Source organism: Marmota marmota, unplaced genomic scaffold, assembly GCF_001458135.2.
Source record: "Marmota marmota marmota unplaced genomic scaffold, marMar, whole genome shotgun sequence".
NCBI lineage: Eukaryota > Metazoa > Chordata > Mammalia > Rodentia > Sciuridae > Marmota > Marmota marmota.
This window is the reverse complement of record NW_026000205.1, coordinates 4691229-4707095: the sequence shown is the minus strand read 5'-3', so window position 1 is coordinate 4707095 and position 15867 is coordinate 4691229. Positions and strand designations below refer to the sequence as shown.

At 54.2% G+C, this 15867-nt stretch overlaps 1 protein-coding gene across 1 annotated transcript in view; it reads right to left on the bottom strand.

Annotated features, from left to right (window-relative positions):
• Eml2 (EMAP like 2) overlaps positions 1 to 15867 on the bottom strand; it is a 27991-nt gene that overhangs the window by 4880 nt on the left and 7244 nt on the right. The window contains 14 exon segments of the mRNA XM_015496698.2: positions 206 to 303; positions 510 to 598; positions 821 to 888; positions 3514 to 3645; positions 5387 to 5512; positions 5620 to 5774; positions 8278 to 8377; positions 9048 to 9182; positions 10058 to 10153; positions 11169 to 11279; positions 11365 to 11434; positions 11961 to 12110; positions 14967 to 15096; positions 15263 to 15291. Coding sequence (XP_015352184.1) covers positions 206 to 303; positions 510 to 598; positions 821 to 888; positions 3514 to 3645; positions 5387 to 5512; positions 5620 to 5774; positions 8278 to 8377; positions 9048 to 9182; positions 10058 to 10153; positions 11169 to 11279; positions 11365 to 11434; positions 11961 to 12110; positions 14967 to 15096; positions 15263 to 15291 — 1489 coding nt within the window.

Genomic DNA, 15867 nt, shown 5'->3' with positions numbered 1-15867 from the left:
GGTTTGGGGCGGGACTTGGGGCGGGGCCACACGAGGGGGAGAGCTCAGAAGACAGGAGGGGTGCGCTGGCGGGCTACGGCTCCTGGAGGTGGTCCGGGCAAAGTCAGTTGAGAGCTGAAGCTGTGATCCCTTGGGGTACAAAAGTGGTTAATTCTGCACCCTGTGGGCGGGGTGGCGGCGCAGGCTGGGGCCACTGCCCACTCACCGAGCACTTGCCCAGGCGGCTGACCTTGCGGCCGCCCTGGTCCACCGTGTACACGTACACCAAGTTGTCGTGGGAGCCCACGGCCAGGTACGCCCCGTCTGGGGGAGGGGAGGGGCTATGAGGAGGAACCCAGGCTCTGCCCCCTCCTCTCCCAGATTCAGCCCCTCCTCGACAGTCCCAGGCCCCACCCACTATCATCCCTTCTAAGTTAGGAGGCACTGGCTCCACCTGCTCCACCTGCTTCTCTAACACTGAGCCTGTGTCCCCAGGCCTGCCTCTCCAGGGTCCCAGGGCAGCGCCTTACCTGGGGAGAAGCTGACCACTGAGATCTGTTCATTGCCATCTGTATGGATAGCCACCAGGTCATGGGTCTCGGTGTCCAGCAGCAGCCATCTTTAAGGAGAAGACATGGTAGGGGAGGGGTGAGCTGATGGTGCAGAGGGACAGCAATGCGTGGGGTCCAGGGAGGGATCAGAGGGCCCAGCAGAGATGTAGGAAAGGCTGACTCCAAAAGAATGTAGGGAGCACCTAATTAACATGTCTATGGACTTTGGGTAGAAGATAAGGGTGTGGGGCTCTCGGTCAGGAGAAGCCTCCCCAAATGTTCAGCTTTACCTGCCAGTCACTGTGCCCACCGCTAGGACAGAGCCACTGGGATGGAAGCCAGCTGAGCGCGCAGGGTCCTGAGAAGGAAGAGAAAAGGCAGGGCTCAGAGTTGGAGTCCTGCGACCACGGGTGGCCTCAGCCTGACATGAGGGTTCTCACCTCCCTTTCCTGCCTTCCAGGACCCACTGCGCCAGATGCCCTGGAAACCATTCCCCTTCCTAGAGCACGCAGCCAGGGCAGAAAACATTCCTCCCGTCACTGCTGACTCCTGATCCTTTTTTCCTCCTGTTCTAAATTCCCACAGCTTTTATTCATCCAAGGAGACTTCCTTAGGTGAGTTCCTAGAGGTGGGACTGTTAGGACAAAAGGTTCTCATATTTTTAAGGTTTTTGATGTATAATGCCAACTTGCCTTCCATAAAAGTATATCAGCTTACCACCAGTTGTGTCTGAGTGCCTGTTTCCCCACATCTTTATCAGCATGGGCTGTTATAATTTTTAATTTTTATTTAGGGGACATTTGGTTGATTCATGGGCAAAAAGGCAGCATGGAGTCAAGTTAGATCTGTGTTCACTCTGTGACTCCAACACTGTCTGTGAGTGACACCAAATAACTTTCCCTGTCCAAGCCTTGACTTCTTCATCTGGCAAATAGAGATCACCAATACACACTTTCCAGAATCATTATAAAAAGCTGTAAAGTCCTTAAAATGGCAAGCTAGTAAATAAGATGGCCTACACTAAGCTCTCAATCAAGATTAGCTACGCCTACAACTACACCATGACGTTGGGCAAGTAATTTTGCTTTTCTGAACCTGTTTCTAAGTGGGGAATCTATCATCCCTACTGCCCTGAAAGGTTTGGGGGAGGGCTTGGCATATAGTAGGTGCTCGATTAAGATAGCCGAGATGAAGATTATATTACACGTCCCTAACAATGACCGGGTATACGTTATCCTCCACTCCCAGCAGTTCTAAGGGCACAGTTTTTCAGGACCATGGAAACCCTGGAAGGATTCTAGAAGAAAAGCCTCACAGGACAGTGTTGGGGATACAGTGAGCTGACCTCCTTCCTTCTTCATGTCTTCTCATCCTGCATAGGCAGGGAGCTAAAAAACGGCGTTTCCAAATCATTTGCAGGTAGAATTCAGCTGAGATTTGGGTCTGACAATCCATTGCTCTTTTTTTGTGGGGGTCTGAGGATTGAACCTCAGGGGTGCTTTACCATAGAGCTATATCCTTTTTATTTTTAATTTTTTTTAGTTGTAGATGGACATAATACCTTTCATTTTATTTATTTATTTTTATGTAGTACCGAGGATCGAACCCAGGGGCTTGCACATGCTAGATGAGCACTCTACACTGAGCTACGACCCCAGCCCTTTATTTTTTTATTTTGAGACAGGGTCTTTCTAAATCTCTGAGGGTCTCCCTAAATTGCTGGTGCTAGCCTTGAACTTGTGATCCTCCTGCCTCAGCCTCCTGAGTCCCTGGATTACAGGTATGAACCACCATGTCCAGCTAATCCATTGCATTTTTGCAGGTTCTGAAAGGCAGAAGGCAGAGTTCTTCTTCTGCCATGCTGCTGACCAGTTGGGTCATGAAAGCAATGGGATTTGCTGTACCAATACCCCAGGTGCAGTCACTCGCCTTGAGCACACTGAAAGGCAGGAACAGAGCATATCTGTTTTTGGCTAATCTAGCCTGCACTGAGTAGATCTAACATGATACAGTCCAAAAGGACCTTGTGGCAGCAGAGATGTTCTTTTTTTTTTTTTTAATATTTATTTCTTAATTGTCACTGGACACAATATCGTTATTTTATTTATTTATTTTTATGAGGTACTGAGGATCGAACCCAGGGCCTCGCATGCGCTAGACGAGCGCTCTACCACTGAGCCACAATCCCAGCCCCAGAGATGTTCTTTCTTGCTCTTTCCAATATGGTAGCCACTAACCATATGAGGTGACCAAGCTCTTGAAATGTGACTAATGCAACTAAGGAATTAAGTTTAATTTTATTTGCACTTTTAATCAGTTTAAGTTGGAATAGCTATGGGTGGCCAGTGGTTATCAAGGACAGGTTAGCTCTGGAGTCACCAGCTGCAGGGGGCTGGTGGCAGCTTCCCAGCTCTTGGAGTGATGACAGAATGTTCCTGGTTTGGTCTGGTGTGGTTCTGCAGTCCTGGGGACCGAACCCAGGGATTACTGAAGGTGAGGCGAGAGTTCTACCACTGAGCCGCACCCCCTGTCTCGACAGTTCTTTTTTTTTGGTACCAGGGATTGAACCCAAGAGTGCTAACCACTGAGCCACATCCCCAACCCTTTTTAAAAATTTGAAACAGGGTGTCACTAGGTTGTTACAGCCTTGCTAAATTGCTGAGGCTGGCTGCCTAGGTCTTCTGAGTTGCTCGGATTACAAGCGTGCGCCACCAGGCCTGGCCCCCAACATGATCTTGAGCTCATGACTGCTGACTCCCCACTGTTCTGACTGTTGCCAGTTTCCCTTCGTCAGCTCTGGGCTTCATTCCATCCAGAATTGGCTTCTCCAGCCTCACCAGAGGGAGTCTGTAAGCACCCAATCCCTACATTAAATACCCTCCGCTTAAAGAGACCTGTGTGGTCTCTCCCCAATGCACTGAGCCATGAGGTGTGGAATGGGGGGTTCTGGTAGAAGGCTCTATCCGGTCCCCTGTCCCCTCACCTCTATGAGCCTGCTCCATAGTGGCTGATGAGACTCTGAGCTCCACAGATGCACCAGCTTATCCTGCCCGCAGGTCACAAACTGTGCACGGGTGGGGTGTGTGGCCAGGCCCCACAGCTCTTCCACATGGCCCTGCAGGAAAGAGAGAGAGCACAATGCAGACTGGGATCCTGGCCTTCCATACCCACACCTGGTGCCAGGAAGGAGTGTTGGACCAGCCCAGCAGCTCACCCTGTCCAGGTGACTCAGGGAGACCTTTCCCCAGCACGACCTTCCCCCATAACCAGATGACTCCTGCCCCAGTGTGACTTGGGGTGAATCCTGCCCCCTTCTCCCAGGCCTCTACCTTTCTCTTTGCCCAACAGGAGGCAGGAGAGAGTGGAGCTCAGAGCCTGGCACCTCCAGCTGCACCCACCCTGGACACACCCAGGGCTCCAGCTCCATGGGCCTGGGAAGGGCCTCCTGAAATCCTCCTGGAGCCACCCAGAGCCCAGGCCTCATGGAAGGTCCCAGCCTGGGGACCTCAGCCCTGTCCTACTAACTGGTAGCCAGTCATCGAGGGGGGGACTTCTCCTTGAGTCTCAGTTTTATCTTCTGTAAAATGGGGCCAATCTCTGTGTGTCTCACAGCGGGCGTTACTGAGTTCACTCAGGTCATGGATGGGGCTGGGCTGGGGCTCAGTGGCAGAGCGGTTGCCCAGCATGTGCAAGGCACTGGGTCTGATTCTCAGCACCGCATAAAAATGAATGAATAACATAAAGGTATTGTGTCCAACTAAAAAAACAAAACAACTTAAAAAAAAAACTAAGTCTAGCTCAGAGCTGTGCCCAGCCCATGAAATGGGAGTAGCTATATTATTATTATTATTAATCACATAAAACATAAGTGTTATTAATGATGACAATAATCATAATGGTAATAATTGACATGGTTGATAATTGATAATCACACAATTAGTTATATTCACACATATTAGTAATTATAATAGCTAACATAAGTAGTATTATTAGAGGTTTCTAGAGTCCTTCTGGCCTTGGGACATCTAGAAAAATTCTTGCAGCCCTTGCTTTCTTTCATTTTCTTCATATGGAAACCAAGGCCAGAGGGGGACCTAAATGCAGCAGCACAGACTTCAGCTAGACTATCTGTGGGAAAATTCAGGGAATAGGTGAAGGATGGGGGGACCCCTAAACAAGGAGGAAGGTTGGTCAAGACCCTGGGAGCACTTACTCTGCGTCAGGCACCATTCTAAATGCTGCATATGAAGTGACTCACAGAATCCTTCCAAACCCTATGCATTTGGTTCTGTTATTCTCCTCATTTTACAGACACACAGAGAGGTTACTCACTTGTCCAATATCAAACAGCTAATGAATGGGGCTGTGATTCACACCCAGGCAGTCCCCCCCAGAATTCATGCTCCTAACCACTCTACTATACTGCCTCCTGGGTGGAGGGTTTTCAGTTGGGTGGGGCAGGGGTGTGGCACCCCAGAAAGGAAGGAATGGCCATTTGAGCTGCAAGAAGAAATCAGATCCCAGGAGGGCCGCATCCTGGAACCACAGCAGGTGTGTGGCCTTTGTGACAGTGTGACAACTGCCAGGGAACTTACTAACCAGACAGGAAGATGCCACCCCCAATCAAAAGGGCAGGTGGCAGCGGTTGCGTCGGGGTGCTGGATACCTTTGGCAGCTGTATCGCAGGTGGTTCTGGGGAGTCCTGGGTCAGGGCCAGGGCGGGGTGAGTTTGTGAGGGGGGACAGGTCAAAGGACGGTAGGTGAAGTTTGTCAGGCTATAGGAGAAGGGACGGGCGGTCAGATGAGGGGACACTGGCGGGAGGACCAGAGCCGCAGCCGCGGAGGGAGGCGCTCACCTGCACGAGCAGAGAGAAGCCGGTGTGCAGGGAGCCCTGCAGGATGGAGTTGCGGGTGGTCCCCACGTACAGCGTGTCCCCCCGGCCTTCTGCCACGGTGCGCACAGGGCCGAAGTCCTCAGGGACCTGAGTGGGCAGATGGCGTAGGACGCATGGGGTGGGGGGGGGCATGCTGCGCCAGGAGCCCTGCTCAGTGTGGCCTCGGCGCCGCCCCCGTGCACCCCCCTCCTCACCTCCACCTCCTGCAGCTTGCTGTAGTCAGAGCCCCAGAGGACCAGCCGCCGATCGCGGCCCCCTCCGGACACCAGCGTCCCATCCCGCAGGGCGCAGAGCCCGAACACGCCGCCATCATGCGCACCCAGCACTGCCTGTGTGATGCGGTTTCCACCTGCAGGGGCGACGCAGCGGGGAAGCTGCCCTGGGCTGACCCGAGAGGGACTTAAAGAACTCCCGCCAGTTCTCCAGCTTTCCATCCCCCCCACCACCACCCACAACCCACCTGCCGCCCGTGGACTCTGGTGCCTACCCGCTGTCATCCACTCGCCTATCTGCCCATCTGTCCATCCAACCACCTAGCCACCATCTACGCATTGACCCACCTCCCACCTCGTCATCACTGATCCGTCTACCGGTCCATCCACCCTTCCTTCTACCCTCCCTCCATCCTTCATTCTCATCCATCCAGCGCCGGTCTGCCTACTGAGCTACCCATCCACCCCTCACCCACCCAGTTCCCATCTCAGTTCAGTAGCGGAGACGGACCCACTGTCAATCAGTGGACTGGTTAGTGCTGGCTGAGCAAAGACCTCAAGGCTGAGTGGAAGTTGCTGGGACAAAAGAAACGTTCCAGACGGGAAGAGCAGCCTTGTGTTATGAAGGCAGAGAGCAGCGAGAGCAGGCACTATCTAGGGACCTGGGAGAAGTCTGGAGTGACTGCGCATACCCACAAAAGCCAGAGCATCAGGACAGCGATAGGAGGAGGCAGGGCAGAGCGTGAGGGAGCCCTGGAGGGGAGGCAGGTCACATTTTGCATTTGCTTCTGGAACAATCTGAACTGGAGGGGGTAAGGCTTGAGACCAGGGAGGAGGCTGTGGTGGGGAAGGAAGGACACCCAGCTCTTCCCTGTCCCCCAAGCCTCAGGGGTGTCTCCTCTTCCACCCATCCATCAACTTGGAATCTCTGCAGGACAGGCCTAGTGATGGGCCTGGGGGTGTGCGGATGTACCAGACTCCATTGGGAAATTCAGAATAACGCTATAGGGAGGTAGTGGTATTGTACCCATTTTATAGAGGCGGCAACTGAGTCCTAGGAGGATATGACTCTCCCAAGGCCACACAGAGTGCACACTACTCCTCTGGGACCTGAACCCAGGCTGTCCCAGCTCCTAAACCAACTTCCCTCCCGTTGCACAGCCCTGATGGGGTAACCGCACCAGGGACCAAGCACCCCCAAGTCAGCAGAAGTGGCACTTGAAGATAATCCTTGTCTCTCAGTTGGCTTACAGACAGGCAATCTGAAGCTCAGAGAGGAAAAGACTTTACCCAAGGTCACAGAGCAATGCCTGGTTCAGGCCTATCTCCTATAGGCCAAGAGCAGAGCAGAGTGACAGATGGAATAGAAAAGGGAGGAACCTTAGAGACCAAGTGCCCTGGCTGCCCAGCTCGGCCATCTGCTGGGTCGCTGCACTTCTCTGAGCCTATTGTTTTCATCTGTGAAATGTGAATAGTTTTCAGCACAGTCCTAAATGAAAAGTATAATGTATGGAAAAGCAAATGCACCCAGGCCAAAAACTTGCTTCTGTCATGTTTTCCACTGACAGTGATAACCCATTCATTCTTTTGTTCACCCATTTAGCCAGACAAACTTTCATTCACCCCTTGAACCCTGACCAGGACAACTCATTGATTAATTAAAATTTTTTTTGACCAGGCACAGTGATGCACACCTGTAATCCCAGCTACTTGGGAGGCTGAGGTTGGAGGATCGTGAGTTCCAAGCCAGCCTGGACAAGTTGGTAAGACCTGCCCAAAATAAACCTAAAAAGGGCTGGGGTGTGGCTCAGTGGTTAAGAGGCCCTGGGTTCAATCCCTACCCCATCCTCCCCCAAAAATCCTCCCATTTCAGCCTCCCAGGTGGCTGAGGTTACAGGCGGATAGCACCTTGCCCCCTGGAACATCTACACTCTTATTTTGTTCTTGTTTTTGTGGTTCTGGCGTGGAACCGAGGCCTTGAGAGTTCCAGGCAAGCGCCGTCCCACTGTGCCACATCCCCTGCCCCGGAACAATCTCTGCTTCAACACCCTTGTCCAAGGGCTGAACGGCCATCCAGGCACCCACACATTCCTGCACCATTTTACAGACACACCGTCTGGGAGGAGGCCAAGTCACTCATTAACACGCCTGTCCACTAGCGCGAGGGCCACTCATTTATCTGAATGTTCAGACAGGATCAGGCGCATTCGGGGTGATATGGCCGTGGACTCCCAAGCACCCGCCTTTCGAGTCGGTCCATAGACGCACCTACTCATCCTTCCACTCGTTCCCTGGGACGACCCCTTCATTCATCCACTGATCCGCAGACTGGGACAAAGCCTCTGTGCACCCACCCATCCACCCACCCACTGGTGCATCCATTCACGCCTCCATCTACAACTGAGTTCAAGGTTCAGACTTGGCCCCTCATATGGGATTTTCGGAGGACGAGGCCGGGGGAATCTGTGAGATTTCCTGGGGGTGGGCTCTCGGGGCTGAGCCTCGGAGGGCGCTGGACTGGACGGAAAGGCGTCCCCCCACCATGTCGCTCATTCCCCATGAGCAGGGTTAAAGAAAGGAGGCAGAGCACAGGGTGACGGGGAACCGGGTTGGGGACCACACAGATGGGGTGATACTGACCTTTGCCCCAGACATAGAGGTTCCCCCCGGAGTCTCCAGTGACCACGTCACCACCCTCCAAAAAGGTCACGCACAACACGTACTTTGGTTTCTCGTGTTTCTAAGGGGGAGAAAGAGGGGGAGGTGTCAGAGCGTGGCTGAGGCAGGGAGGTCACCTACATCCAGAACTGCGGTCCCCGGGGTCCCCACTATGCTTCTGGGTGTGCGATCCCGGGCGGGGTATCCCATCGCCCACCTGGAAGTGCTCAGGTCTCTGGAGTAATGACCGCATGGACTCCCTTGTGCACCTGGGCCCCTTCCTGCCTCCCATTCCGCTCCCTGACCGGTCTCCCCATCTCTGTCTGCAATCTGTCCGGCCTCCTGCCTGTCCTGCCTCCTCTGGGTCCCCTCTTGCCTCTGCCCACCTTCTTCTCCACGTCTCCAGCTGTGCCCGATGTCCTCAGAGTGCTCCCTCTGGCCCCCCATCCCCCCCCCCCCGGGCCTTCTGCTTCCTGCTCAGTCTCAGCTCCATCCATAAAGACCAGCGTAGGACCCGTTTATGGAGCATTTACTGTCCCCTAGGAGCCATTATGTTCCCTGTCCCATTGAATCCTCATGGCTCCAGCGTTAACAGCCCCCACCCCACCCGCCATGGTCTGGAGACCCCTCCTGCAAGAGCTCAGCATCCCTGAACTTCCAAGCCTCTGGGACCCTCGGGGCTGTTGGGGTGTCTGCCTGGGTACCCTGCCTGCCTCTCAGGGCCAGCTGGTCCCTGCACCCCTGGCACTCACCTCAAAGAGGCCCTGCCGCTTGCTCAGGCTGCCGCCCTCCAGGGTCCAGAAGTAGACGTGGGATTTCCCGCAGGTGATAAGCAGGCTGGGGTCGGTGGGGTGGAAGGTGGCCACCAGCACAGCCTCGTTGGAGCACTTTGTGGGGTGGGGAAGACTCCGAATGAACATCTCACAGCCTCCAGGGGAACCATCCCACCCCCACAGGAGCTCCCCACACAGCTGTGAGGGCTGTGCGGTGCGTACCCACTTGCCCATACCTTCCCTGTATGGCAAACTCAAGTGCAGGAGGCAGGACCAGGCCGAGAAGCATTCTCATCTTCCTGGCTGACACTTTGAGAGCCTCTGCCCTGAACTAAGCACTTTTCTAAGCTCCATCCACTAACTCATTCAATCCTCAGAGCACTCTGGGGGACAAGATCTACTAGCACCCCAGCCCGCATTACAGATGAAGACATGAGGATCAGAGAGGGCAAGCTGCTTGCCTAATGCCGCACAGCTAGATATGTGTCTGGAATCCAACTCACTCAGGCTGACTCCAGAGCTCAGCCTCTCGACCATATCGCCTTCCCCAGGCAGCAAGCCCAATCTTGAACCCAGTTTTCCTGCCCCCAACCTGGGCAGGTAACCATGGGCAAGTATCTCTCTCCCTGTCATGAGTCACCTACAAAATAGGCATTGCCCACAGATGCCAATCAAGGTCCATCTTGGGCACGACAGGACCTCTCCTAGTCGGGGGCCATCTCATACTGCCCTCTGTGGGGGCCTGCTCCACCCACACAGTGTCCCAACTTCCTCACTAGGGCCCTGGGAGGAGGATGCTACCTTTATCTCCATTCTACAGATGAGGCCACTGAGGCTCAAAGAGGGGAAGTCCCTTGCTCAAAGTCACATGACCAGCAAATGGCAAAGTCAGGCCTTAGACATAAATTTACCTGATGCCAAAGTCCTAACTCCCAGGATGGACATGTCCCCTAGGGGCACCCCAGGGGAGGGGGTAATGGTCTCCCCACCTTGCTATCCACCACCTTGGCCTCCTTGGCCCAGTCCCACACGGAGAGCATGTGATCGTTGGACTCGTCCACAGCACACAGCAGGCTGCCTCCATTCTACAGAGGGGGACAGGCAGGTCAGGGTGACCCTGGGGCATTCGCAGGCCTGTTTTAGACTCTCAAAGGCCCCGGCCCATGCATGAGACACACTAAAATACTCCCCCATTAGGGACCCGAAAATTATCTTTGTGGTGTTGCAGATTGAACCCAGGGCCTCCTGCACACTGGGCAAGTGCTCTGCCACTCAGTCCCTCAAAGGGTTTTTATAATTGGCCTTTTGAAATGACTGGTCCCTAGCTTGGATTTCCCTGCAGCCCGCATGCAGAGCAGGGACTCCTGGCTGATACCATCTAAAGTGTGTTTGCAAACGGCAGGACTTTACATGTGTGAAATCCAACCATTAGGACGGTTGGTATAAGTCGGTTTTTTCTGTACCTCTTGTTAATTTTGCACTGACAGAGTTGCGTAGAGTTTTGGGGTCTTCCCTCTACCCCCCAGTCATGCTTTGGCCTCAGTAGAGCTTTTCTGTTCTGAAACTTTGAAATGTGTCCTTGGGCCTCAAGAAATCTGTAGCTGTGATCCCGAGCTCCTTAACCTATCTGTGGGGGGAAGGCTTGTTTTTCACTCCCCAGTCCATCGCAGAGCAATGCTTCTGAAAGTTATGATAAAAATGTAAAATATGACTTTAAAAAAGTCCATCCCTCACATGTTTGGGCATTATGGGAATGTCCAGTTGCTCAACAAATTCCTCAGGGCTTACTCTTGCTTTCTGGGCTTATCTGGGCACCAAGGAGCCACACTAGGCCCAAAATGGCCAAGAGGTCAGATCCTCCAGAGAATGAGAACAGGCACCACCTGATCTACGGGGAGACGCCGAGGGTCTGCAGCAAACCAGGCTGCGTGCTTGCCTAAAGATAGGGAACTGGGCAGCCTCTGGGTCCCAGAGACTGGCATTTGTGGCCCACCTCGGGGACATCATACTGGGGGCTAGGCCCATGGGGCAGGGAGCAGGCAGGAAGGTACAGGCCCTTGACCTGCCCTTGAGGTGGCTCAGGGTGGGCCAAGGACTTACAGATTTGGAGAAGCCCACACAGCACACAGCTCGGTCAAACACCCCCAGGCCCAGCACGTGTAAGGTGGACAGGGATACCGAGTCCCAGATGCGCACATGGGGTGGCAGCAGCTGCAGGGTAGAGAGAGAGGCCTGTTACCTGGGGGCCCTGGCTGTGTCCCACCCTCTCTCCCCCTGGCTCCCTGGGCTCCATTACCTTCCCCTCCTTGGTAGTGCCTGCCACCTGTCCTGTGGCGATGGTGACCATATCCGGGTGGACAGCCAGGCTGAGGGGAGAGGGGACAAATGGACAGACATAAGGGCTCCCAGGGACCAGGACCCTCCTGCAGCAGGCCACAGTCACCATGCCTGGCTACGCATTCCGCAAACTAGTTAATTGAGTTATGCAGTCGATAAACATTGATTTAGTCCTTCAAAAGCAATAAAGGGATATTAGAAGGGAGACTCAGGCCTGAGTCTGTAACTCCAATGCCCCAGGGGGCTCAGGTCCAGACTAAAAATAGTGGCCAGGAAAACACGAAGATTTAAGGGGGCCGCCTCCGGGCTCCAAACCTCCGACCGCTGTATCAGTTTGGGCTTTTCAAAAGAAGAGAAAAAAAAAAATCCAGACATTGAATGAAGTCACCCACCCTTGAAATATTAATCATCCATCTACATTTCTCCACTGAAACCTGCCTCAGGGCCGCTGGCAGCTTGCAGAATGGCTCTGCCCGGCCCCACTCCGCGGAGGCAGGAGGCAGCGGTGTGGAAAGAGGCCCAGGAGCGGGTGGGGCTGCGCCCCGAGCCGCTCACCATTTGATGTCGTCATTGTGTCCCAGGTAGTGCCGCTGCCTCTGCTCCTCCACGCTGTACAGCACGGCCACAGAGGCCACGAAGTACACGATCTCCCCCGTGGGCAGCAGGTGAAGGTTGGCCCTGCAGTCGCGGCCACGGTAGCCATACCTTAGCCTGTTAAGGAGCGCATGCGCCGTGTGCTGGCCCCGACCCAGGGTCAGCGGGATCTGGTTCTCCCACCCCTGCAATGAGCTCAATGATGGTCTCCCCCCAAAAAATAGGCCCGGTGTTTAGCCCCTGGAACCTGTGATTATGACCTTATATGGAAAAATGGGTCTTTGCAGATGTAATTAGGTATTTCTGGATGAGATCATCTGGGTGTTAGGTGGACCTTAAATCCAACAAGTGTCCTTGTAAGGCACAGAGGGGAAAACAGAGATATGGGGGAGGGGGTGGAAGGCAGCAACGTGAAGATGAGGTTGAGGTGAGGAGGCTACAAGCCCAGGAGCCCAAGGATGGCTGGCAGCCACCTGAAGCCAAGAGGTAACAAGGGACAGATTTTTCCCAAACCTTCTGGAAGGGGTGTGGGCCCCCTGCCAACACCTTGATTTTGGACTCTGGGCTCTAGAACTGTCAGAAAAAAAAAAAAATTTTTTTTCTGTTATTTTAAGTCACCAAGTTTGTAGCAATTGGCGCATGGAAAATAAAGAGCCACCCCCCTGAATCCACAACAGGAATCCTATGAAAACCCATAACAGCCAGGCACGGCAGCACACACCTGTAATCCCAGTGGTTTGGGAGACTGAGGTAAGAGGATCACAAGTTTGGGGCTAGTATCAGCAACTTAGCAAAACCCTAAGCAACCTAGCAAGGCTCTGTCTCAAATACAAAGGGCTGGCCATGTGGCTCAGTGGTCAAGCACCCCTGGGGTCAATCCCCAGTATAAGAAAAAAAAAAAAAAAAGGTCCAGGCCTGGCCCAGTTGGGCCCCAATTCCTTGCTCCCCTCCCACATGCCCAGTTCCACTCACACTAGCTTCTTCCCTGTTCTCACCTCAGGACCTTTGCACTTGCCGATCCCACAACCTGGGTACCCTTCTCCTTCAGTTCTCCGTCCCCTCAGTCTCAGCTCAACCGTCAGCTCCTACAGAGGGTCTTCCTGCAACGCCACCCACCCTCTCCCCATCTCCAATGCACTCTGCACTCCACGTCATCATCTAGAGTGACTCTCCAGGAGGGCTGAGATCTGTCTGTGTTGCTCACTGAGTGTCCGCTGTGCCTAGGTCAGGACCTGGCACCCTGTGGACAACCATGAGTTCACTGTCTCCCCCTGTTGAAGACTGTGGTCTCCCAGGGCCCCTCCCAGTCTCCTCAGGGCTGCTGCCTTCCTTGCTCTCTGACCTTGGAGTTCCTTAAAATGCCAAAGTCATGACCTCCTGCCCTCCAGGCCCGGGCATTAACCTTTCCCTTGCCTGGTCCACTCTTCCACAGCCTTCGCGGCTATCACCTCCTCGGAGCTGCTCTCTGGCTCAGGTCCTCGCTGGACTCACCGCACTTGGTGACAATCTGGTTTATGTCATAACTGTCCAGGGAGGCCCATGGCACTGAGACAGGGCTGTTCTGTTCACATCTGTACTTCCTCCTCCGGGAAGCCCTCCCTGGCTCCAGGCTGACTCCCTCTGTCCTTACCTCATCAGGGCTCGAGCACTCTGGGTTGTCACTGCCAATAAGTTCATTCCCCACTGGACTGTGAATTCCAGCAGGGCAGGTGGCCACTGTTAGTGGTCACTGCTGTGTCCCCAACCTTCTGTCCTAGATGTTCAAAATGAGCACACATCCTGGCCCCATAGAAGCCGCTCTGCCTGCAGTCATCACGGAGTCGGGCAAGCTGAGGTCCACAGTGACTCCTGTAGTCTTAGCCAACTTTCAAGTCTGTCAAGTCCTCCTGACGGGACGGTTTGGCCGCATTCCTGGGGGTATTTCCAGCTGTCTGCAGAAGTCTGTGGGCACCCAGAGGCCTCTGGAAAGGAAACCAAGGCCCATGGAGAAGGAGGCAGGAACTGGGTTCCTGGAGCATGGATTCTAAGCCCCTGGGCTCTCTGAAAAAAACTCCAGGCCCAGAGTCAGAGCGCTTGCTTCAGACCTGCTCTGACTTCCCAGGACAGGCCTGTGGTCCCCTCTTGGGGCCACCAGTTGTAAAAATCTTCTCCAGTGTGTTTATACATGGGCGAACTTAGAACCTTGCCTGTCATGCAACAAGGGATTGATAAAGACTAGCTATTATTTTACCAACCGCTGTGTAGAGGGCACAAACTATGAGCTCAGCACTTTTCCACATTACTTCAGTCCTATAAATCTGAGATGGTGAAACCTATTTTCCAGAAGAGGCAACTGAAGCACTGAGAGGTAAGACGACTTATCCAGGGTCTCACAGCCAGCCAGGGCAGGGCTGGGATTTGAACCATTTCCTACCAGGCTCCAAAGCCAGGCTCCTGTCCATTCCCAGCATTTTATGTTTCTCAAACACATCAAGGTCCCGATGGCCAAAGTCCTTCACCTACTGAGGCCTCTGCCTGGACCTGTGTACAGGTCTCAGCTCAAATGTACTTTCTGCCACAGAGAAGCCCCCAGTGCTCCCCCCACAGGACCCCAGGTTATGGCGTCCCCAACTTTTATTCCTAAGTGAAATGATCTTATTTATTTAATCCATGATTTCTGAGTTCTCTTCTGTCTCCGCACTTAGAAGCCCTGCCCCACAGGTAGAAGAGGATCCAACATCTGGAAAGCACTTAGCAAACATTTGCCATCCTAATGAACCGGAAAAGGTCCTTTTGGGCTGACCTGCTTTCCTCTGCTCTTGGGTGCCATGGTCTTCCTCACCCCCAGCTACAGAGGCCTGGGAAGCCCCAGTTTCAATACTGTTGTCCCTCTGTCCCACTGAAGTGCCGAAGTCCTTCACCAACGGAGACTTCTGTCTCCCCCTGATGGCGCCTAGCACCCAGAGAGGGGTTAAAGCCAAAGGATACACCCAATCCAGCTTGAACCGGCATGGTGGCAGCTCTGAGCGGGTGTCCAGGCTGTAGGTGGGTGCCAGGTCGTCCGGGATTAGCATGAGCACAGGGCGGCCTCTCAGGAACATTTTGACGGAGCCATCCTCTGCCAAGACACCCCCAGAGGTCAGGGTGGACAGCATCCCCAGTCTTATTCCCACCCCCTTTGGTGGAGAAACTGAGGCCAGAGAAGCAAAGACCCAGGAGCCAGGTCCCATGACCTCCAGCTCTGGCCTGCCACCCTGCAATCCCCTCCTGCTCTGGCCACTCACCCACGCTGAAGATAACTTCTTTGGTTTTGCTGTCAGGAAAGGACGCAGAAAAGAAGAAAAAATTGTTTTTGTAGGCAGGTCAGAAAAGATCAGGAGCTACCCCCCACCCACGGCTCGCTGGAGGTCTCTGACGAATAACGGGGGGCGAGTAAGGAGCGGAGCGCTGCCTCTCTGCAGGCCGTGTGCTTTGCTCGGTTGATCTTGCAGAGCCTAAGACACAGGCCCAGAGAGGCAGTGATCGCCAAAGATCACACAGCACGAAGTGGCAGGGACGCAATCCTGGAAGAGGGGAGTCACCAGGGACCCCTCCCTTTTAAACAGCACGGTGCTCCCCAGCTCTCCCCACCCCCAGCCCTCCATCTCCCCAAACTTCAAGCAGCGAGAGAAGCAGGGAAGGGGCGTGTCTCCACACTCGCTCTGTGGGCGGGCGAAAGGGGTGAGGCGCTCGGACCTGCGGCCCAGGGATAGGGTCAGCCTGGGATCCAAGCCCCAGGAGCGCGGGGAGGAGGGGGTCTGCGAGAGGGTCTCACCCGGCTCCAAAGCTACTCATGGCGGCGGCTGGCGGAGCTTCGGGGCCGGGGGTGGAGCCGGGTCGGGCTCCGCCG